Genomic DNA, 24,160 nt, shown 5'->3' on the forward strand with positions numbered 1-24,160 from the left:
AGTTTCTAAGTCGTGTCCATCTCTTTTACAACCCCATGGACTATAGTTGGCAGGCTCCTCTGTCCATGGGATTCTCCAGGCAGGAATACTGGAGTGGGTTGTCATTCCCTTCTCCAGGAGACCTTCCCAATCCAGTGGTTGAACCTATGTCTCTTGTGTCTCCTGCCTTGGCAGGCGGATTCTTTACCACTGACACCTGGGAAGCCTGGGAGAAGCAATACTTCGGATTTAATGTTCTCTCAGCATCGGACCTCAGCTTTCAGATTTCTTTCTTAAGTCCTGATTTAGATGATGAAGTTAGATAAAAGATAGGGGTCGGGAGAGAGATGATGGTGGGTTTGCATGAATGCATTGGCTTGTTTATCAGTCTCAGTTGTGTGACTCCCATAGAGAATGTGAGGGGGCACCTTTGCTTAGGAGTCCTCTGGGAGAGAAGCTGAGAAGCGTTTACAGGCCAGATCAGCACAGAGCATCAACCCCAGAGGTGTCTTTGGCTAGAGGTGCTGGAACATTCTAGACTGGCTGTTGCACTTCACCAGGGGTTAGTCTCCATGATTTTATATAAACTTCGATGCACCTTTCTTATTTTTACATTGATATCACATCACATAACAAATACTAGAATGCACTTTCAGTGTAAGAGACTCCAATAGTACAAAATTATACCGAGTAAACAAAAGCCTCCATCTGGCCCTCTCCTCACCCTCCTGGATCCAGTTTCCATATCCCTTCCGGTCTTTATGTTGAACACAGGCATATGCATAGGTAAGCATTGTTATTGTTCAGTCGCTAAGTTGTATTGGAGAACTCCAGGCATCCTTGTCCTTCTCTACCTCCTCGAATTTGCGCAGATTCATTCCTTGAGTCGGTGATGCCATCCAACCATCTCATCCTCTGCCATCTACTTCTCCTCCTGCCCTCAATCTTTCCCAGCATCAGGGTCTTTTCCAGTGAGTCACTTCTTCACCTCAGGTGGCCAAAGTATTGGAGCTTAAGCTTCAGCATCAGTCCTTCCAGTGAATATTCAGGGTTGACTTCCTTTAGGATTGACTGGTTGGATCTCCTTGCATCATTCTACATAAACTGGGTGGGATTATATCAGATGTATGCTTAGATGTAACAAATCTTAGACTTCTTTCTAGATCTTTCCCACTGTTGCAGAGTGTTTCATAGATGACGTTTGCAATGATTTATTTAACCATTTCTCCATGGATGGATATTCACGTGGTTGCCAGTTTTTCACTTTCAAAAACAATACTGCAATAAGTATTCTTGTTTCTACATGCATCTCTCTTTTGTACTTGTGTGCCTTTATATAGGATAGTTTCTTGAAAGTAAAGTTTCTGGGTTAAAAAGTAGTTGTACCTGGGGGCTCCCCTGGTGGGCCAGTGGTTAAGACTTCATGTTCCAGTACAGGGGGTACAGGTGCGACCTCTGGTTGGGGAGCTAAGATCTTGCATATGTCACAGCAAAAACAAAACAAAACAAAACATGAAACAGAAGCAATATTGCAACAAATTTGATAGACTTTTAAAATGGTCCATGCTGAAAAAATCTAAAAAAATTAAAAGTGTTTAAAAATAGGTGCACTTAAAAAGTTGAGAGACGCTATTCTAATCACCTCTTCTTCATTCAGCTGGTAAAGGAGGGATTCCCACCCGAGGGTTCAGGAGTGACTCCAGCAGTTAACAAATGAGACTAATGACAGTGTATTAGTCACTTATACTCACAGTTCAGGGGAGGAGACGTAACACACCCCACAGGGTCACGTGGGAGCTGTACTTGGAAACAGTGAGCTCTCAGTGTCTGCAGAAGACACTGTTAGAAGGATGGGGTACCTCCTGGGTCCTCGGGAAAGATGTGCTTGACTTTTTTTTAAACAAACATTTATTTGGTACCTATTTTGTTCTAGGCATTGTGCTAGCTACTTGGGTGGCAATAATGAGATGAGACGAGGTTCTTTGCTCTTTTTTTAGAATTTTTTTTATATTGGATCCTAATTGATTAACAATGTTGTATTTGTTTCAGGTGTACAGCCAAGTGATTCAGTTATACATGTATCAATTCTTTATCAAATTCCACAAGCTGGCAGGGAACTGGGCCCCAGTTCGCATGGATATGCAACTACTGGTCCCTGAATAAGGAGCTTATTGGCTGGAGGATGTTACCCTGGTGTCAGGTTGCAGGGGGAGCTTGCAGTAGGGTCACTCAGGACCCCGCCCCTTTTTACCAAATACAATATTAAACCTTAATTTCAGTTTTTATGTACACAGCTGCCAAGATTTCCTGGAAATCTTTATGGACTTATATTTCCATAGAACATGTGTTATTAATAAGTGCATATTTCCTTGTGTTGCTGTCAACAAAGGGCCTTATTTTCTTAATGTTTTCCCATCTAATGAGAAAAAAGGATGACAAGTGTTTGTTGTAATTTGCATGATGATTAAGCATCTTTTCAACAATTGTAGATCATTAGTGTTTCTTATCCTGCAAACTGGATGTTCATGTCCTATCAGGGTTGTCAGACTTAAATAAATATATAGGACACCAGTTAAACTTGGATTTCATATAAAAAATGAATCATATTTAATAAGTGTGTCCCAATTATTGTATGCAAGCATTGATTTTTGTCCCTTTTCTTTGAGACCATTTGCTGATCTTTTTTTTTTTTTTAAAGAAAACTTTAAAAAGGAACTTTTTAAACTTTCTAAATTTTAAACTTTTGGATGCTACATAAAAAGCAAATATTTTCTCCCATTTTGTTCCTTAATTATTTTAAATCTTGGTTTCCTGTAAAAGTTTTAAATTTGTATGTAGTCAAACCTACTATCATATTATTTTCATATTTTGCTTTCTGACATTGTACATAACCAAAAATCATACAAACTTTAAAAAAATTTTCTCCCTTTTGCAATTAATTATGTAAGTCACCTAGCATACAGTTTTTTAGTATTGTTAGTCATAATTTTATTTTCTCTTTTTAGAATTTTCATGTATCAGTTTTATTGAAGCTAATTTACCATGTTGTGTTAACTTCCGCTGTACAGCAAAGAGACTCAGGTATATACATACATACCTTCCTTTTAAAATTCTTTTCCATTGTGGTTTATCCCAGGATATTGATTATAGTTCCCTGTGCTCTACAGTAGGACCTTGTTCATCCTGGCACAAGATTCTATTGTGAGAATTTGATCAAACTAGGTCAAAATAGATAGTACTGGGGGCAGGGGAAAATAATCCAAGATATGGGGTGGATTCACCAAGTGGAAGACCCACACCTGAAATTAGAAATCACTTCATTTATTCATAATGAGAATCTCTAAGTGTTGAGCATGACTCTAGGCTCATCAGACGGGCACAAGCTTTCCTGCTGGGTGAGCATCTCAGAAAGCCAAGTTGTCAGCAAGTCGCCACAGGACCCTGGGCTCCAGCCTGCCAGCCCATTCAGAGACCTCATTTCTCAGCATGTGGCCCTCAAGCTCTGTGCCTCAGAATCCCCCAAGTGGGTCTGATGGGCACTCAGACATCCAAACCCCACCCCAGACCCACTGATCCCCACTCTCTGGGAATGAAGCCTGGGAATCTGTATTCTTAACCAGCATCTCAGACAATGGCTATTGTTTGAGAACTCCTGGTTCATGGCCTTTAAGTGTCAAGAAACTGACCCATCTGGATATAAAATATTGCTACATCTGGGAAAGGACTGGGCTGGACTCATCTTGGAGATCCCCTTTCCCCCACCCTTTCTTTCTTTAGATGCTTTCTTGCTTGGGGTTTTGTTACAGTAGAATAAGTGATGCCAGCTGGGAACCAGTTCCCCCTCCTAGGGCAGCCTCTCTGAGCTATGGTGCCTCCAGACGTCATCTCACTGTACTCATATCCAAGTCCCTTGGGGTCCCTTGCTGACTGTAATGCCATGTAAGGCCTCTTGGCAACCCATCATGAGGCCATTATTCTACTTCCTCTTCATAAATGTTTAGTGTCATGGTCTGTGCGCCAGGTGGAGAAGAATTTGCAGACACGAGACAGAATGAGAGGTGAATATCTTTTAGAGTGAGAGATGCTGTTAGAATAGTGGGCCATCGCAAGGGAGAGCCGACACCTTTCACGGGATAGTAGCCAATTATTGTAGCCTCAAGACAGAGGAAACTCCTGCAGGAAGGCTGGCATTAGGTGATTGGTTAGGACGCTATAGGGTGGGCATTTTTACCTAATATGGGATCCGAGAGCTGTATGGTTCAGGTCAGGGGAATCCAAGGCAACTGTTGCTATGGGGCTCTGCTGCTAAGTCACGTCAGTCGTGTCCGACTCTGTGCGATCCCATAGATGGCGGCCCACCAGGCTCCCGTCCCTGGGATTCTCCAGGCAAGCATACTGGAGTGGGTTGCCATTTCCTTCTCCAGTGCAGGAAAGAGAAAAGTGAAAGTGAAGTGGGGCTCGGTCACTTCAAAAGGTGACCTCGGTACAGGGCTCCACATCTGTGGCCTTGGTGATCTTGGTATAGGGCTCCACAGTTAGAGAAATTTAGAAATGACAGTACCACCTCACTTACTTTTCATAGAACAATCTCTTTCTTGATGCAGCCTATAAACTTTCTTGCCGAGACGTAGTCTTTATTGTTGTTCAGTTACTAAGTCGTGTCTGACTCTTTGTGACCTCCATGGACGCTTTCCTTCACTATCTCCCAGAGTTTGCTAAAACTCATGTCTATTGAGTTGGTGATGCCATCCAACCATTCCCATCCTCAGTCTCCCTCTTCTCTTGCTGTTAGTCTTTCCCAGCATCAAGGTCTTTTCCAATGAGTCAGCTCTTTGCATCAGGCAGCCATGAAAACATGGGGCTCTGCTATCTCCCTGGCTGCCTCTGAACTTGAGACTCACTTCGTCCTGAATTGTCTCTAGATTTTACATCTAGACCCGTCACGGCTTGGGGGTTCTTTGCTGACGAAATTTGTTTGACTTTCCCAAAGTTTAATTGCTTCCACTTGGACTTTTTTTTTTTTTAAATGATCATTTCAAAATAAAATTGCAATTTTCGGCTGACCAGAGTATCTGTGGAGGGCCCTGCTGTGACCTCCACCCGGCGAAGCTGCTGTGGCGTTGGCTCTGGGTTGAGATGGGGGCTTGCTCACACGTCACTCCAGGTCACTCTGTGGTCACCCACAGCACAGTGATATTAAGTGTGTGCTGGGGCCCTTCTGCATCCCTGCGTGAAATTGGAGAAGCTCCGGGCTGGATTTAGAAAGCAGTTTGACAGCAACTGGTATTTAATGCAGGGCAGTTGTATTTTGAGTGCAGGGCTTGGACTCACCCTTTCATTGAGGAGGGCAGCCATCACACGCGGGCTCTTCCAGCAGAAAGTCTGAGTCAGCAGAGAGAGACCTGTGATTTGCGGGTCACTTGAGACAACTTTGCAGATCCTCATCCACGGAAGAGCTGCCTGGCGCTGAAGGGAAGATGTTGCAGAACCATGGAAGAGAGTGATGGCCCTGACCCTCCAAGCCTCTTGTCCACTTAACTTCTCCTTCTTGCTGCATATTTTAGGTTATGACTCTAATCATAAGAACTTTCTTAGTGGTGGGCAGAGGAAGCAGAGACAAAACCCAAATACCTTTTAAATAATAACTAGTATCCTCAGCAGATGCGTCCCAGGTGGCTCAGTGGTAAAGAACCCTCCTGCCAGTGCAGGAGATGTGGGTTCGATCCCTGGGTCAGGGAGATCCCCTGGAGAAAGAACTGGCCTCTTCGGTATTCTTGCCTGGGAAATCCCATGGATGCAGGATCCTGGTGGGCTATAGTCCATGGGGTCACAAGAGTCAAACACGACTTAGCAACTAAACCACCACCCATCCTCAGTTGAACCTCATGGCCAATTTCACAGCAGAAAGAGAGAAGCAGCTGCTATGTCCAGGCTCTGTATGGGGTCACTTGTGCATTTACTATTTGATCCAATCCCTAGATTTTTACTGTCAGGCCTGAATGAATAACCATATTTCACAGATGAAGAAACTATGGCAAAAGGAGAAAAGTTGCAGGGCATCCGGCCTGGCCACGATGGACCAGACATGGGTGCACAAGGAGGTCTCTTCCCATTCTCTTTTCTCTTTTCTCATTTTATTTGTATCTGGCTGTGTTGGCTCTTCATTGATGCTTAGGCTTTTCTCTAGTTGCAGTGAGCAGGGGCTACTCTCCATTGCTGTGCATGGGTTCCTCATTGCAGTGGCTTCTCTTGTTGCCGAGCATGGGATCTGGAGCACAAAAGTTGTGACGCAGGGGCTTAGTTGTTCGTCGGCATGTGGGATCTTTCTGACCCGGGGATTTGACCCTGTGTCTCCTGCATTGGCAGGTGGATTCTTTACACTGAGCCACCAGGGAAGTCCCCCTTTCTCTTCTCTCTTATTCTTACCCTTTGAATGTTCAACTCATGGAGCTGGAAAGACAGGAGAGAACCCATATGTTACTGACGAGGAGACTGGGCTCATGTCCAGTGGGCAGGAAATACAGCGGTCTTTCTCCAAAATAGAGTTGGCTTGTTTGGCCAAGTCCAGCATGTGGATCCAGGAAAGATTCTGGTCATCTCTGTGCCTGAGTTCTGTAAAATTAGGGTGATGGTATTACTTAGCTCTTAAGACCACTAGAAAATTCCTGTTAAGCTTTTAGAACAGTGAGTGCTCAGCATGCAGGGAGAACCCCATGCATGCTGGCTATTGTTTTATATCACACCAGCTCAGGTCAAAGCCTTTGACTGTGTGAATCACAATAAACTGTGGAAAATTCTGAAAGAGACGGGCATACGAGACCACCTGACCTGCCTCTTGAGAAATCTGTATGCAGGTCAGGAAGCAACAGCTAGAACTGGACATGGAACAACAGACTGGTTCCAAATAGGCAAAGGAGAACGTCAAGGTTGTATATTGTCACCCGGCTTATTTAACGTATATGTAGAGTACATCATGAGAAATGCTGGGCTGGATGAAGCACAAGCTGGAATCAAGATTGCTGGGAGAAATATCAATAACCTCAGATATGCAGATGACACCACCCTTATGGCAGAAAGTGAAGAGGAACTAAAGAGCCTCTTGATGAAAGTGAAAGAGGAGAGTGAAAAATTTGGCTTAAAACTCGACATTGAGAAAACTAAGATCATGGCATCTGGTCCCATCACTTCATGGCAAATACATGGGGAAACAGTGGAAACAGTGTCAGACTTTATTTTTTGGGTCTCCAAGGTCACTGTGGATGGTGATTGCAGCCATGAAATTAATAGACACTTGCTGCTTGGAAGGAAAGTTATGACCAACCTAGACAGCATATTAAAAAGCAGATATTACTTTGTCCACACAGGTCCATCTAGTCAAGGCTATGGTTTTTCCAGTAGTCATGGTTTTGGAGAAGACTCTTGAGAGTCCCTTGGACTGCAAGGAGATCCAACCAGTCCATCCTAAAGGAAATCGGTCCTGAATATTCATTGGAAGGACTGATGTTGAAGTTGAAATTGCAATACTTTGGCCACCTGATGTGAAGAGCTGACTCATTGGAAAAGATTCTGATGCTGGGAAAGATTGAAGGCGGGAAGATAAGGGGACGACACAGGATGAGATGATTGGATGGCATCACCGACTCAATGGACATGAGTTTGAGTAAGCTCCAAGAGTTGGTGATGGACAAGGAGGCCTGGCATTCTGCAGTCCGTGGGGTCACAAGGAGTCGGAAATGACTGAGTGACTGAACTGAACTGAACTGAGCTCATGGATGTCTGTGCTGGTTAGCTCCCTACTAGTAGGCATTTGGTTTTAAATATGGCACTGCTTCAGGTACTGTAGGCACTTTGTTCTTATATTTGTATTCCTCCCTGGTTTTCCTGCATCAATTTGCGGAATAAACAAGGTAAGGCCACCAAGGTTCCTATCGCCTCCCATCTCACCCCATACCCTCCTCCTCCACCTCACTGAGGGGTCTCAACATCCCCCCCTCCACCTCATCTGAGGGGTCCCTACATTCCCCCTCCTCCACCTCACTGAGAAGACCCCAAGTCTGCTTGGCCAAGGCTGAGATTTGAACCTCGGCAGCCTGGCTCCAGAGCATCTCTGCTTCTAACTGCCACGCCATGCTGCCTCTTCACGCCTTGCTCCCTGTCCCTCTACTTTCTTCTCCTCTGGTTTTTCTCCTTCCTCTGATAATGTCTTCATTGGGCATCTTGCTGCCTCTATGGTCCATTCTTTGGGAGCACAGTGGATGAGAGAGTGGTAGAAGAGCCACTGAGAGTTTCTGAGCAGGAACCTTCGGCCAGCCACATTGGCGGGTATTTGACATACTTTTGCTTCTTGCATGCTGAGTCACTCAGTTGTGCCTGACTCTTTGCGATCCCACGGATCACCAAGCTCCTCTATCCATGGGAACAAGAATACTTGAGTGGATTATCATTTCCTCCTCCAGAGGATCATCCTGACCCAGGTGGTATGGATGACGTCTTAAATTCAAAGCAAGCTAGGATGGCAGGGGAACAGCTTGCCAGAGGAAACTGTATCTAATTTGGAAGAGATTTTCAAAAACATTCATTTGGGGGTGAATTTTCCTCCATAGGAGAAGGCAATGGCACCCCACTCTAGTATTCTTGCCTGGAAAATCCGATGGACAGAGGAGCCTGGTGGGCTGCAGTCCATAGGGTCGCTAAGAGTCGGAGACGACTGAGCAACTTCACTTTCACTTTTCACTTTCCTGCATTGGAGAAGGAAATGGCAACCCACTCCAGTGTTCTTGCCTGGAGAATCCCAGGGACAGGGGAGCCTGGTGGGCTGCCATCTATGGGGTTGCACAGAGTCAGACACAACTGAAGAGACTTAGCAGCAGCAGCAGCAGCAGTTTCCTCCATAATTCTCTCTGGTTTATATTAATATTTTCCTGCAGCAAAGAAATCCTAGCTCCAGGAAGATCACATTCAAGAGGCAGTACATTGTGCCCGTGAGCATGGACAGGGAGGCCACATGCCCTAGTTCAAGGCCTGGCTTGTTTACCTGCAAACTGTGTGCCTTCAGTTGAGTGACTTAACCCCTCTGACCCCCAGTTTCCTTTCTGCAGACTGGAGCCAGGATGTCTGAGGGTTCAAGTGAGTTGATACACGTAAGCATTCAAAACAACACCTGGCACAGAGTGAAGCACAGACCTTCGCTGTTTGTAATATTATGATTTACAAGAAGAAACATATATATTTGCTCTTTGTCCCCATTCAGGGCATTGCTATTGTTGTTCAGCTGCTCGGTTGTGTCCAACTTTTTGCAACCCAACCCCATGGACTGCAGCACGCCAGGCTTCCCTGTCCTTCACTATCTCCTGGAATTTGCTCAAACTCATGTCCATTGAGTCAGTGATGCCATCCAACCAGCTCATGCTCATTCAGGGCATTGAGCTCCTTAAAACACTTGGAATTTCCTAAGTGAAGAGAGCTGAATTTGTTATGCTAATGAAGTGACTTTTGGAAAGCCCCTACGTAGGGGAAGAGGGCTGGTTGCCAGTGGAATCAACCTTATAATTAAGGAGTTGGACTTCTCAGTCTCCCTCCTTAAGCCTCCCCCCTCCCACCTACAGGAAAGGGAGCTGAGCTGGAGTAAAGTCAGTCACCCATGACCGGTGATTTAATCAACCCAGCCTATGTAACGAAGCCTCCGGAAAAAGCCTAGAGGATTGGCTTTGGAGAGCTTTCAGGTTGGTGGAGATTTGGGGAGGGTGGTGGTCCTGGGGAGGGCATAGGAGCCCCACAACCCTGCCCCCATCCTTTGTCCTAAGAATCTCTTCCATCTGGCTGCTCCTTCTGTAGTAAATCAGTCGTCAAGTTAGTAAGATGTTTCTCTGAGTTCTGTGAGCCATTCTAGCAAATTAACCAACCCCAGGAGGGTCTTCCCTGCTGGCTCAGAGCTTAAAGCGTCTGCCTACAATGCGGGAGACCTGGGTTCGATCCCTGGGTCGGGAAGTTCCCCTGGAGAAGGAAATGGCAACCCACTCCAGTATTCTTGCTTGGAGAATCCCATGGACAGAGGAGCCTGGTGGGCTACAGTCCACGGGGTCGCAAACAGTCAGGCACGACTGAGCGACCTTACTTACTTACTTAAGGAGGGTCTATAGCTGGTGAGTCAGAAACCCAGGTGACAACCTGGACTTACTTGTGCTGGACATCTGAAGCAGAGGAGGGGCTGTCCTGCGAGGCTGAACCCTTAACCTGTGGGATCCGACTCCCATCTGGTCCTGTAGGTGGACTGATGCCAGATGGTGAAATCAGTCCTCTGGGCATTTGCTCCAGGTTGGCGTGGAGGTGATGAGAAATGTCAGGCTGGTTGGTTCCTTGATGGGATCAGGGTTGAGGAGCAGTTGTGGGTGAGTGATCACTACTGGGCCTTCCTTGGTGACTCAGAGGGTAAAGAATCTGCATGCAGTGAGGGAGACTCAAGTTCCATCCCTGGCTTGGGAAGACCCCCTAGAGAAGGGAATGGCACTCTCCACCCACTCCATATTCCTGCCTAGAGAATCCCATGGACAGAGGAGCCTGGTGGGCAAATGTCCACCAGTAATCCATGGGGTAGCAAAGAGTTGGACACGACTGAGTGACTAACACTTTGACAAGATCACTCTTAGTTCTGAACTGCTAAGTCTGAGATGCCATCAAATCAGCCCACTGAAAAGAAATTTTCCCTAGTTTTAGAAATAGGAGTCTAGAGCCTGGAAGAGAGATTGGAGGGAAATGTGTATTTGAAAGTGATTGGCAGGTAGATGGTAACAGCAGCTATGAAGTATGGTCTGTCCTTTACCCTACCATGTTTTAAGCTGAGAAGGAGTGTCAGGCTTTTTAAATTGAAAAGACGCTCCTTAAAGAAACTTCTTTGCTGTGTCCTAAATCAATAAAATCCTGCCACTCTTTGTTAAATTTTCTGACCTTTTTTTAGAAGTAAGGTAAAAGTTTCTTCCCTTCTGTCATTTTTTAAAGCTTTTTTTCTAATTTAAATTGAAGTGTAGTTTATCTACACTTATCTGAAAGTTAGTTTCAGATATATAGCAAGGTGAGTCAGTAATATACTGAATATATGTGTGTATACACAGTATATTACACAGTATTTATATTATATTACATTAGTATATTATATTATATTAGTATTTATATTACACAGTGTAGTACACAGTATATTACTGACTCATCTTGCTATATGTATGTGTGTATATATATATATATATATATATACACACACACACACACACACACACACACACACATATTTGTTGTTTTTTAGTCGCTAAGTCATGTCTGACTCTTTGTAACCCCATAGACTGTGGCCCACCAGGCTTCCCCGTCCATGGAATTGCCCAGCATGAATACTCATGTGGATTGCCATTTCCTTCTCCTGGGGATCTTCCTGACCCAGGGATTGAACTGCATCTCCAGTCTATCATTTGTATATCATTCCTCGGTAAAGTTGGTAAAAAAACAAATACCAGCACATTTGAAATTGACTCTCCACTTCTGCTAAACCCTGGGTGGTGGGCAGGTGTCTTTGATCATTATTTTCTGTGTTGAAAGACCTTTGCAAACTTTTATAGTGGTGTCCATAAAGGGTTACCAGTACTGTGATCTTGGGAGGTTGGTGAGCTTGTTAAAGGTAACAGAAAAGGACCACTTAATGAAACTTCTCTAAACTGTTTTTTAACAGCATGACTTCTGACACCAAATGTGTGCATGTTTTTCCCAATTCCAACCAGTTCTCCAAATCTTCAGATACCAACTTAATGTCCTGCAATTTGTTTCAGTTCTGACACTAAGTATTCAGAATTAGCACAAACCCCACAGGTTAAGGGCTCTGTCCCATAAGACTCCTTGACATCAGGCACCGACCACAAGACAACATACTTCTGACTGACTGGCTGTAAAATTGGGCGTCCCCACAACTCGCTCTTTAGGTTTGACAATTTGCCGGAACAGCTTATAGAACTCAGGAAAGCAGCTTAGTTTTTATTTCCAGTTTATTTCAATCTTAAAGGACTTCAACCCTGAATAGTCATTGGAAGGATTGAAGCTGAAGTTCCAATACTTTGGCTACCTGATGTAAAGAGCTGACTTGTTGGAAAAGATCCTGATGCTGGGAAAGACTGAGGGAGGAAGAGAAGGGATGACAGAGGATGAGATGGCTGGATGGCATCATCTACTCAGTGGACATGAGTTTAAGCAAACTCCAGGAGATAGTGAAGGACGGGAAAGCCTGGTGTGCAGTCCATGGGGTCTCAAAGAATCAGACATGACTGAGCGACTGAACAGCAACAGCCAGATTTTTGGAAAGGGTGCAACTCAGGAACAACCAAATGAAAGGGATGTGTAGGGTGAGGTCCCGAGGAGTGTGTGCAGAGCTTCCATGTCTTCTCCAGGTGCACCACCCTCCCAGCACCAACCTGTAAGCTTTCTGAACACTGTTCTTTGGGGTTTTTCCGGAAGTTGCATTACTTAGGCATGACTGATGACGTTGTTGGCCACTGAGTATTGAAATCAAGCTCCAGCCTTTCTCCTCTTCCTGGAGGGTCAGGGAGTAGGGATGAAAGATACAACCTTACCATCACATGGTTGTTTCCTCCAGCAACCAGTCCCCTTCCTTGCGGCAGGGTAAGAGGGAACCCCAGCAAGAGTCACTTCATTAGTGTAAATTCAGGAGGGATTGAAAAGCACTCATTACAAATGACTCAGGGAATTACTAGATCTTTAGGAAATTTGTGCCAGGTACTAGGGACAAAGGAAAACATATACATATTTTTTTATTTTTAATATTTTATTTTTTTAATTTATTTATTTGGCTGCACTGGGGTTTAGTTGCAGCACACAGGATCCTTTTTTTCCTCCGGCGTCTTTTGGTTGTGGCGTGTGGGATCTTTAGTTGTGACTTGCAAATTCTTAGTTGTAGCATGTGGGATCTACTTCTCTGATCAGGGGTGGAACCAGGGCCCCCTGCTCTGGGAGCATGGAGTCTTAGCCACCAGACCACCAGGGAAGTTTTCCAAAATATATATTTCTTATTTTGTCCCGATTTTGCACCTGCCCACTGAGCAAAGAAGGTAAATATGATTTTGTTTCCCCTTAGTGCCAGGGATGTGTTTGAGCGTTAGCATTGGCTGAGTTTCCCCTTCCAATATATTAAAAATATACACACATGATTGTGATTTGAAAGGAACCCAAAGAAAATCTTTCATAACTGTAATGACATTCACAGCCATATAATTTGAAAGATAAGAATTGTTTTCCATGTAGTCATATGGATTATGTCTGTAAGTGTAGTCTTCTTAATTATACGTATGACTTTAGCTTCTGAAAATGCCATAGCCTCTTCCTGGCAGCGTGCACGGGTGTCTGGGGCCAGGACTAGTCCTGTTGACCTTCCCAGGTCCTAGGAACAGATCAGGCTTCTCCTTATAATCTGTAGAGCAATGCAAAAGAGTTTTCTTTTGTGGCCTAAACATGCAAATCTTTGAGTCTCAATCATACTCCATGGGTTTCCTTGGGTTTAAGAGTCAAATAAACTCCCAGAGTCTCAATTAGACTCATTCAGATTTGCTTTTTGAGTCTCATGCTAGCTTCCAGCTTCTCGTCTTGGCTTCACTCCTTGGGACATGAGCACAGCTCCAAAGTGCAACACCCAGGCCTTCTGAGACCTGCACGTGGGTTGCCCCAAGGTCAGGCAAAAGGTTAAATCGAACTAAAGAAAGTCACTGAGTTGGGATACAACCACTAAGTTTCTTTTGGATTCCTTTTGAAACCATAAGTCACAATTTTCTTGCAAAAACTCAGGCAAGGTTTTTCTTAGAGCATGGTTTTGCTTTGCTTAAATAATATCCGTGCCCATGTATTCAGTTGTGTCCGACTCTTTGCGACTCCGTGGACTATAACCCGCCAGGCTCCTCTGCCCATGGGATGTCTTAGGCAAGAATTCTGGAGTGGGTTGCCATTTCCTCCTCCAGGGGATATTCCCAACTCAGGGATAGAACCTTTGTGTCTCCTGCATTGGCAGATGGGTTCCTTACCATTAGCGCCTCCTGGGAAGCCTTGTTACAGCAGCCCTAGGGAACTAACATAGAAGGCAGTGTGGCCAAGCTGCCCTGGAGCGGGGCATGAGGGCCTGTGAGCAGAGGGGCCGTTGCATGCCCCCCTCATGGTCCTTCCCCTCCGTTAGTAGAGTTCACTAGATGAAGCCACCCAGATGAAGACTGGTAACACTTGAAGTACTTTCAGAAATGTTGCTCTCTGCCAACTCACATTCCAAAGACAAAACCTGTGCTGGGCTGGATAACACTCTGGATCTTCATGTGCAAATGGACAGCAAAAAGTGTATGAATCGATTCCATCCTGACTCCTGAGAGCAATAAAAGACTTCCATTGTTTATTATGGAGCCTGTGTTGAAGGGTGCATTCAGAGCCAGAGGAAATCAATTGATAATGACACCAAACTCAGCGAAGAGGCTGGCGCGAAGCAGGTGCTCCATGCTTTAAAGCTGTATTATACTTCTTGGGGCTGCCCAGGTAGTTTAGTGGTAAAGAAACCCCTGCCGATGCAGGAGACACAAGAGACGCAGTTTTGATCCCTGGGTCGGGAAGATCCCCTGGAGGAGGGCATGGCAACCCACTCCAGTATTCTTGCCTGGAGAATCCCATGGACAGAGAAGCCTGGGGGCTACAGTCTATAGGGTCACACAGAGACAGACACAACTGAGCAAAGGACAGATTGTACTTACTCCCTGAAGCCGAACAGGTTTAAATGATTTGGAATGCATATAATCTTTCGCAGCTGTGTCAATATTTCTTCTTATGCAATTTATTGTGGTGTATTATTCAACTAGACCCAAAGTTAAGAATCTGTGTGTAAACCAACGATGTATAAAGTAGATAACTAATGAGAACCTACTGTACAGCACAGTGGGCAGAAAAGAATTAAGGTACAATCTGTTTATAGAACATGGGTTAAGCTAAGCTTGAAAATGCATTCCAGTATACAGTAGGTGTAGACACATAGGTTTTGATTCCACTCATACGAGGTACCTAGAATAGGCGACTAATCCATAGAGTCAGAAAGTATATTAATAGATTGTGTGGCTGGGGACTTAGTGTTTATTAGGGACAGAGTTTAAATTTAGGATGGTGGAAAATTGGGAAATGGATGATGGTGAGAGTTGCAGAACAATGTGAATGTACTTAGTACCACTGACTGCTACTGCTAAGTCACTTCAGTCATGTCCCACTCTGTGTGACCCCGTAGACAGCAGCCACCAGTCTCCCCCGTCCCTGGGATTCTCCAGGCAAGACCACTGGAGTGGGTTGCCATTTACTGAACTGTACAGTTAAACCTGGTCAAAATAGTATGTTTTATATTATGCGACTTTACCACAATAAAACAATTAAAAAAAAAGAATCTGTGTGTAAACTGTTTTTCATTTGTTTCTTTAGAATTAATTTCATTAATTTTAATGAATAATTTAAACAAGTTAACATATGAACTCATGGTAAGGACTGGCTGGTATTACTAGCTGGAAGATTTATGTAGATGACTTTGTAAAGGCTACCTTGATTTCTTTTTCTTTTTTCTAAGATGCTTAAAATTTTTTTTAATTTATTTTTATTTTTCCCCAAACTTTAAACTTTTTATTTTGTATTGGGGTGAAAAAAAATGTGGAACTCTTCACAAATTTGCATGTCATCCTTGAGCAGGGGCAGTGCTGATCTTCTCTGTGTCATTCCAATTTTAGTATATGTGCTGCCAAAGCAAGCACAACTGTTTCTCACTTCTAATTTAAGTCTACTTTCCTTTTTCTCATTTTCTTTTCATCTAGGTCTTGTATAACATCTTAATTGCCTTCACGAAGATGCACAAATTTGAAGACATAGAACCCGTGGACATTTTGGCTGGATGTGCCCGCTTCATCATCGTTGGGTGCGGGGGGGCATTTTTTGGCGTCATCTTTGGATTCATTTCTGCGTTTATCACCCGTTTCACCCAGAACATCTCTGCGATCGAACCCCTCATCGTCTTCATGTTCAGCTACCTGTCCTACCTAGTGGCCGAGACACTCTACCTCTCTGGCATCCTGGCGTGAGTACAAACGGAGGACCCACTCCCATCCCATAAGGAGAGTTTAGGACCACATCTTGTGGACCAGAATTGGGAAAGGCCCGACTTCTAAAGCTAGTCCTCAAAAGCGATGCAGGAGGATTCAGGTTTCTTGAACTTCTGTCAAATCCAGTTTAGGTCCTTTGCCAAACAAATGTTCTCCCCAGCACCTGCGCTTGCTCTGTCCTGGTGATTTGCCTGAAGAGAGCTTGCTTAGCAAGTTTATAATGCTCAGAAAAGCTGGTGCGGAGATGAGCCGGGAGAGGTTCAAGGTTAAGGTCTCACTTCAGTTGTTACCTTTTTTCCTTGAAAAATGCATTATTTTAAAGGGAAGCATTGGAGAAGGCAATGGCACCCCACTCCAGTACTCTTGCCTGGAAAATCCCATGGACGGAGGAGCCTGGTGGGCTGCAGTCCATGGGGTCGCTGAGGGTCGTACACGACTGAGCGACTTCACTTTCACTTTTCACTTTCATGCATTGGAGAAGGAAATGGCAACCCACTCCAGTGTTCTTGCCTGGAGAATCCCAGGGACAGGGGAGCCTGGTGGGCTGCCGTCTATGGGGTGGCACAGAATCGGACATGACTGAAGTGACTTAGCATAGCACAAAAGGAAGCATGCCAGGAACTACTGTCATTCCTGGACTCTGCTTTCTGCTCTTTCACTTAAGTCATGTCATTGCTCCAGGACTGGTCAGTGTGGAGTAAAACTCAAGAGATAGGATAAGACTAGAAATTCAGATTTTTTTTTCTAATGAAAATGTTTTTGAAATGTTTATCCTTGTTTAGATCTTGGAATCAGGCTTCTCAACTTGATTTATTATATTTGATCACGTTGCCTTTTTAAAAATGACATTATCCTCATACCCAGATCCTTGGGCACACTTTTATTGTATAGAAGTATTTATTTTGATTACATACAGTAGTGTAAAGTCTAGGCATCTTCCCTAGTGGCTGAGACGGTAAAGAATCTGCTTGCAATGCAAAAGACCCGGATTCATTCTCTGGGTTGGGAAGATCCCCCAGAGAAGGGAGTGTCTACCCACTCTAGTTATTCTTGCCTGGAGAATCCCATGGACAGGGGAGCCTGGCGGGCTACAGTCCACGGGATCGCATAGAGATGGATACAACTGAGCAACTGACACTTTTCCTTTCGCTTTCACAAAGTCTAGGCACTCATCAGTCTTTCTCCTTAAAAGTGAATGTGGCTGGACCTAGAGTCTGTTGTACAGAGTGAAGTAAGACAGAAAGAGGAAGACGAATATCTTATACTAACTCATATGTGTGGAATCTAGGAAATGGTACTGATGAGTCTGTCTGCAGGGCAGTAATAGAGCTGCAGACAGAGAGAACAGATGTGTGTACACACATGGGGAAGGAGAGGGTGGGAAGAATTGGGAGAGTAGCATTGACGTATGTAAATGGCCTGCGTAAACATAGCGGGAAGCTGCCGTTGCACAAGCAGCTCAGCCTAGTGCTCTGTGGCGACCTGGGGGGCGGGGATGGGTGGGGGGTGGTGGGAGGAAAGACCAAGAGGCAGGGGATATCTGTACACTTAGGGCTGGTTCACACTGTTGTACAGCAGAAAACAACACAACATTGTAAAGCAGTTATATTCCAAGTATAAATAACTAAATACCATCAGCGAAAGGAAATTTCTAGTTCTCATCAGGAAGTCGCAAGTTGAAAATTAAGTAATGATTCTGCCAATTTATTCAAATTAATGTATTTGGCTCATATAACCTCTCTTGCATTTTTGAAACCCACCTGATTTATTTGATACAATATACTAAAAGTATACATATATTTTGAAGAATAAAACCTACTATGTACTGAAAAAAAATTGAGCAAACTACTAAGGCAAAGCAAATCCTTTCTTTCCTTTCCAAACTTGCTAAGTGGCTCTAGAATGAAGCATTTTAAGTGAAAATGTTCTCATTAAATTTTTGTAGGGAACATTATCGTATGAGGGGTCTTGCTGAATTATTCTTTCTGGGCAACTGCACTGGCTTTGTTTTGGTTTAAGGCAAGTGAAGCTGGGGGTAAGAGATAGGGCTGACATAGCTTTTGATGGGAGCAAGATAGAAACAGTCCTGCTTCTGGCTCCTGCATGAAGTATGCAGCATTTTGTTTTCTGGAAACCATGCCACTCCCACCTTCCCCCATCACAGTCAATTTGTGCAGACCCCTTGGGTAGTGAGAAGAAGAAGAAAGAAAATGAACATTTGCAGTTGGAGATGTTCTGTCTGGATAAAAACAGGATTTGTGTCTCTGTGCCATCACGGGCTTCCCAGGTAGCTCAGTGGTAAAGAATCCGCCCACCAATGCAGGAGACGCAGGGTTGGGAAGATCCCCTGGAGGAGGAAATGGCAAACCACTCCAGTACTCTTGCCTGGGAAAAGCCCATGCACAAAGGAGCCTGAGGGGTTACAATCTATGGGGTCACAAAGACATCAGACACAACTGAGTGACTGAGCACCCACACACACCATCACCAAAAGAGGATTCTCCAGTGAGGGGCAAGGTCCTGTGGCTTCTCTCTGTTCCTGCTGCAGAATCACAGCCTGTGCGGTGACCATGAAAAAGTATGTGGAAGAAAACGTGTCCCAGACCTCATACACGACTATCAAATACTTCATGAAGATGCTGAGCAGCGTCAGCGAGACCCTGATCTTCATCTTCATGGGCGTGTCCACCATTGGAAAGAACCACGAGTGGAACTGGGCTTTTATCTGCTTCACCCTGGTCTTCTGCCAGATCTGGAGGGCCATCAGTAAGACATGGCAAGCCCCACGGAGTCCTACCTGCTTCTCTTTTTATTTTTCTTATTCCTTCCTGCAAGGTTAAAGCATAAGCAATGAGATGATGCCAACTGGTTTAACTGGTTGGGGGTGGGGGTAGAGGGGTTGGGTACCTTATGGTGACCAGGAATGTTCTCTGGTTCGTTCCTCAATCAGTTCAAAATAATTACTAGCTGATAAGTGTTTGCACTAAAACAAAGCTGGAGCCAGAGCACTTTTATTTTTTTAATTGAGGAGAGAAATTTCACAAAGACACATTTAAATATAACTCAGTACATTTACCTTTTGCTCATCACATCTTTGCCAATTTGTACCTTCTTGCACCTTAAATTAGATATAGATTATAAACTGCAGGCTCTCTTTTACACTTTTGTTACAGGAAAAGTGAAATCTCACAAATTGTAGTCTATAGAAGGCAAATCCTGCTAGAAAACAACCTCCTAAATATTATAGATGGTTTTAGTCAAGGATTGAGTATGATGTATAGAAAACAAAGGAAGTGGATCCTTTCTTTTAAAAAAAAAAAAATGCTTTGTAAAGGCAACTCTGCAATGTAACTCATTGTCTGTAGTTCAGTCCTTAAGTCCTGTCCAAATCCCTGTGATCCTGGGGACTGCTGCATGCTGGGCTCCCCTGTCCGATCATCCCTATCAAATATGCATCATTTAAAAACACGAGATGTCTTGTCAAAGGCCTTTTAATTTAACTTGTATATTTGTTTCTGGAATTAGTAAGAACACTCATTACTGAACTATAAGATTTCCTTTGATTAGAAGCAGTTATATTTTAAAATGGTTTTGACCAATATTTGATGCATTTTTACATGACTTTGATAGGTAATTTCAAGCCAATTACTCAGAGAGAAATTAGGAGAAATGGCTGATAACTCATCTTGAATATATCCATTCTAAATTCAGAATGGTTTTTAGGATGTAGGAAAGAATAACAAGAATGCAGAAATATTAAAAACATTCATAAAAGTAACTCTGAATATGTGTGCCTTGGGTCTTCAGAGGAGATGAGAATTAAGAATACTCTGATATAAATTTATAATCTCACATCAAGCCTTATCACTAATTAGCTATTTGACCTTGGGAAGACAGTTACCTGTGCTTCCCAGGTGGTGCAGCGGTTAAGAATCCGCCTGCCAATGCTGGAGATATGAGTTCAATCCCTGGGTTGGGAAGATCCCCTGGAGAAGGAAATGGCAACCCACTCCAGTATGCTTGCCTGGAGAATCCCATAGACGGAGGAGCCTGTTGGGCTACAATCCATAGGGTCACAAAGAGTTGGAGGCGACTGAGCACACATACAGAAGGTTAACTCCTGGAAAGCTTCTTCCCCAACCACAAAACAGTGTATGTGGACAAATTTCTTAGGTCCTTTTAAGTTCTAATACTGCAGGGACCTACAGAGTCAAGTTAATGTCAAGAGGAGCATCAGATTCAGAGCCTCAGCCCAGCCAACAGGAATAGAAACCATCTAGGAGATTAATGTTGCAGAGACCTCATCATGGTTGACCCTTGGTGACCATCCAGCCCAGCTCCTGTATTTTCCATCCAAGGGAAATGATGGAACAGTTCCCAAGAAAATGACTTGGCCACATCAGGGTGAGGGACAGAGCCAGGTGTCAGAGTCCAGCTCTCTGGCTACTACCTGGCTCATCGTAGCTAAGAATAGTTCTCACTCACGAAGGGTTATAACATAGAAGGTCATGTTTTCTGTTATTTATAAATATTGAGTTTATTGAACTTTACCTCCATCTTCTGATATAAATACTGTCAGCATCTCCATAAAGCAGGTGAGGACACTGAGTATCTGACAAGATTAAGACACTTGTCCAAGGTCGCATGATTAGCCTGTGGAGGAGCCGGGACAAACAAAACAAAATGAAAAACATTAAATTGCATTGTCTCCTGCATTTTCAATGTCCCTACTATCAAAGGATGCTAGGAAAGAATAACAAGAAGGTGGGAATATTTAAATTATTCATAAAATTAACTCTGAATATGCGTGCCTATTGGATCTTCAGGGGAGAAAAGAATTAAGAATACTCTGATATAAATTTATAATGTCACATCAAGTCTTGTCACTATCACTAACTAGTCATTTGACCTTGGTGATGGTGGTGGTGGTTCAGTAGCTAGGGCATGTCCGACTCTGTAACCCCGTGAATTGTAGCACACCAGGCTCCTCTGTCCTCCACCATCTCCCAGAGTTTGCTCAAATTCTGGTCTCTTGAGTTGGTGATATTATTTGATCTTGAGCAGACAGTCAACTACTCAAAAACTTCTACCCCAAGCACACAATGGTGGGTGTGGACCAATTCATTAGGTCCCTTTCAGTTCTAATACTACAGCGATCTATAGGGCAGTAGAGTTAGTGTCAAGGATGCTTGCTGAGATGTCTGTGTCATTAGAAGTCACATGAGGATACTGAGTGCTTTATTATTCTCTGATTAGTCAGAGCTTAAGTGAAGGGACTGCTCTCACCAGGAAATCCTGCATTGGTTGTAACTCAGCTGTGTGGGCCACTGGGAGATGGAGAAAGATGTGATAGAGAACACCTGTTTCCAATAAGCTCTTCTACCCTCCATTTCCACTTACTGACAGTAAGAAGCCCCCTGGTGACCCCTTGCCAACTTCCCTTCTTGTTTGCATTGACTTTCAAGAAGAACCAAATCACCCACACAAGCTCTGCTCACCTGCAGAGAACCCCCCAGGCACTGCGAGGGCCCCTCTCACCTTCAAAGTCACACACCTCCTCTGCTGACTCAGTGAGAGTAGGAGTTGATAGAAAGGCTTGTACCCTCCAAGTAATACCGTTGCTTTTCTTAATTTTGAAAGGCAGAGCAAAGTTTACGAAAATGGATTAGAAAATAGATGCCATTTCTTATAGCAAAAGAATCAAGATGTATTCCTCTAAACACACAGACGTGCTCAGTCACTGTCTTGTCCCACTTTATGTGACCCCATGGACCGTAGCCCACCTGGCTCCTCTGTCCATGGTATTGTCCATTATTGTAAGAACAATACCATGGGCTGCCATGTCCTTCTCCTCGATCTTCCCAAGCCGGGGATCAACCCCTCGTCTCCTGCATTGCAGGCTGATTCTTTACCACTGAGCCACCTGGGAAATCCCAAATACACACACACACGAAAACACACACATTTGTGAGCATCCCTATCGGGAACAAGACTTCTGACTTGAAGCACTGCTGTGCCACAACTAGCCGAGAAGTGAAAAGCTTTGTAAGCTGATCTGTTGGGCGCGGACAGCCGTGGGTGTGATGGAATTCAGTTGCCTTGCTTGGGGGCGCGTGGCATGACCTGTATTTACTAGCGCTGCTGTGTCTCTGCTCATTCATGACCCTCTCCTCTAATACATATTCTCCCCCTTCTAGGCGTGTTTGTTCTCTTCTATGTCAGTAACCAGTTTCGGACTTTCCCCTTCTCCATCAAGGACCAATGCGTAATTTTCTACAGTGGTGTCCGAGGAGCTGGAAGTTTTTCCCTTGCGTTTTTGCTTCCTCTGTCTCTTTTTCCTAGGAAGAAATTGTTTGTTACTGCTACCCTAGTCGTTATATATTTTACTGTATTTATTCAGGTTGGTAGATTTCTTTCCTATTTGAAATGTCTATTCCTCTCAGGATTGTGTGTTAAATTAATAAAATACCAAGACAAGGATACTGTTATCTGATTTTCAGATATGTGTTCAATACTGAAACTAAATTCCCAAATATGTCTAGATCATGTTTTGGGTCATCCTGGAAACTCTAAATTTTGATGACTTTTGAATAATAAAATCAAAATGCTCTTAGGTACAGGTAAATGATAGCACCTCTAATGTGTATTACTGAAAATAAGATTCCAGTTAGTACTAGTTTTTATTTTAACTGGAATTAGTGCTTAGCAAACTAATGGGAGTTTATTTTAAAGAATGAAACTATGTCCTTGGTTTAAAATAGAATACCTGTTTTTATTGCAGAATTTAAAAACATTAAATAAGAACTAAAGTAAACACTGGAGCATTTATTCAGGAGAAACTAGTATAAAACAAAGCTATAAAAATGGGGAGTCCCCATAGTTTTGCTAATAGATTCGTGGTCTCTACAGTGACAATCTTTGCTACAACAAAACCTTTATTTTGTTGTTTACAACATAGGGAATCACAGTTGGCCCTCTGGTCAGGTATCTGGATGTTAGAAAGACCAATAAAAAAGAATCCATCAACGAAGAACTCCATACTCGTGTAAGTTATCTCTTGGTCATGATTAATAAGTTAGTAAGACGTGCCTTCTTGGTCACCTATGGGAGTTGGTTTAGAGGTGTGGATATGTCTCTAGACGTGGTCTATTTCCTCTCCAGCCCCACCAGCAGTGTTGCTGAAGGAAATTATCACAAACTCAGTTGCTTTCATCTTACAGTTATTATCTTATAGTTCTGGAGGTCAGAAGTTCACAGTGAGTCTCACTGGGATGAAATCAAGATCTTGCAGGGCTGACTTTCTTTCTGAAGGTTCTAGGAAAGGATCTGTTTTTTTTCTAGATTTTTTTTTTCCATATAGGCCATTATGGGCTTTCCTTGTGGCACCGATGGTAAAGAATCTGCCTGCAATGCAGGACACCCAGGTTTGATCTCTGGGCTGGGAAGATCCCCTAGAGAAGGGCATGGCAACCCACTCCAGTATTCTCGCCTGGAGAATCCCATGGACAGAGGAGCCTGGCATGCTTCAGTCCATGGGGTTGCAAAGCGTCGGACACAACTGAGCGACTAAACAGCAACAAGTGGCTCTGGGGAATAGAAATGGGAACTAATGCACGGACGATGCACTGTGAGAAGCTTCGGTTCCTAATGAAGAGCATCGGGACAGTGGTTTCTCGTACGGCACAGTCACAGGTGAAGTACAGACAGTAACCGGGGGACACTCGGCACAGGCGCTGTCCTGGAGATTCAGGCTTCCAGCCACAGGCTTCGAGACCATTGACCCACATAATGTGTAGTTTTCCTTCATGTCTGAGAGTCCTTAACCCTGATGCTGGAAAAACTGATGAAGTCAAAGTCAGCGCAGAATTTCATGGCCAAAGTCACCCATGAAAATAAGATAATTTTAATTCCAGGAAATCCAAACCGAAAAATTTTCCAAGCCCATTTGGAAGTATTTAACAGCTGGGGATAAGGAGTGAGCGTTTTAAAAGAAGTATTCCTCTAAACACAGTGGAATACAGCCCGAGTGCTTT

General features: G+C 43.9%; 1 protein-coding gene and 1 non-coding gene across 2 annotated transcripts in view; one reads left to right on the plus strand and one right to left on the minus strand.

The window, feature by feature from the left end:
- The window catches only part of SLC9A4 (solute carrier family 9 member A4), a 56,405-nt gene that overhangs the window by 10,690 nt on the left and 21,555 nt on the right, over nucleotides 1–24,160 (plus strand). The window contains exons 3-6 of the mRNA XM_061431795.1: nucleotides 15,843–16,102; nucleotides 18,676–18,893; nucleotides 22,325–22,527; nucleotides 23,086–23,172. Of these exons, the coding sequence (XP_061287779.1) occupies nucleotides 15,843–16,102; nucleotides 18,676–18,893; nucleotides 22,325–22,527; nucleotides 23,086–23,172 (768 nt within the window). The remainder of the gene's footprint in view (nucleotides 1–15,842; nucleotides 16,103–18,675; nucleotides 18,894–22,324; nucleotides 22,528–23,085; nucleotides 23,173–24,160) is intronic.
- LOC133257926 (U6 spliceosomal RNA) lies at nucleotides 15,676–15,782 on the minus strand. The gene has a single exon (XR_009739774.1). It is a non-coding gene; the product is annotated as a U6 spliceosomal RNA (small nuclear RNA).

This window comes from Bos javanicus, chromosome 11 (genome assembly GCF_032452875.1).
Source record: "Bos javanicus breed banteng chromosome 11, ARS-OSU_banteng_1.0, whole genome shotgun sequence".
Lineage (NCBI taxonomy): Eukaryota > Metazoa > Chordata > Mammalia > Artiodactyla > Bovidae > Bos > Bos javanicus.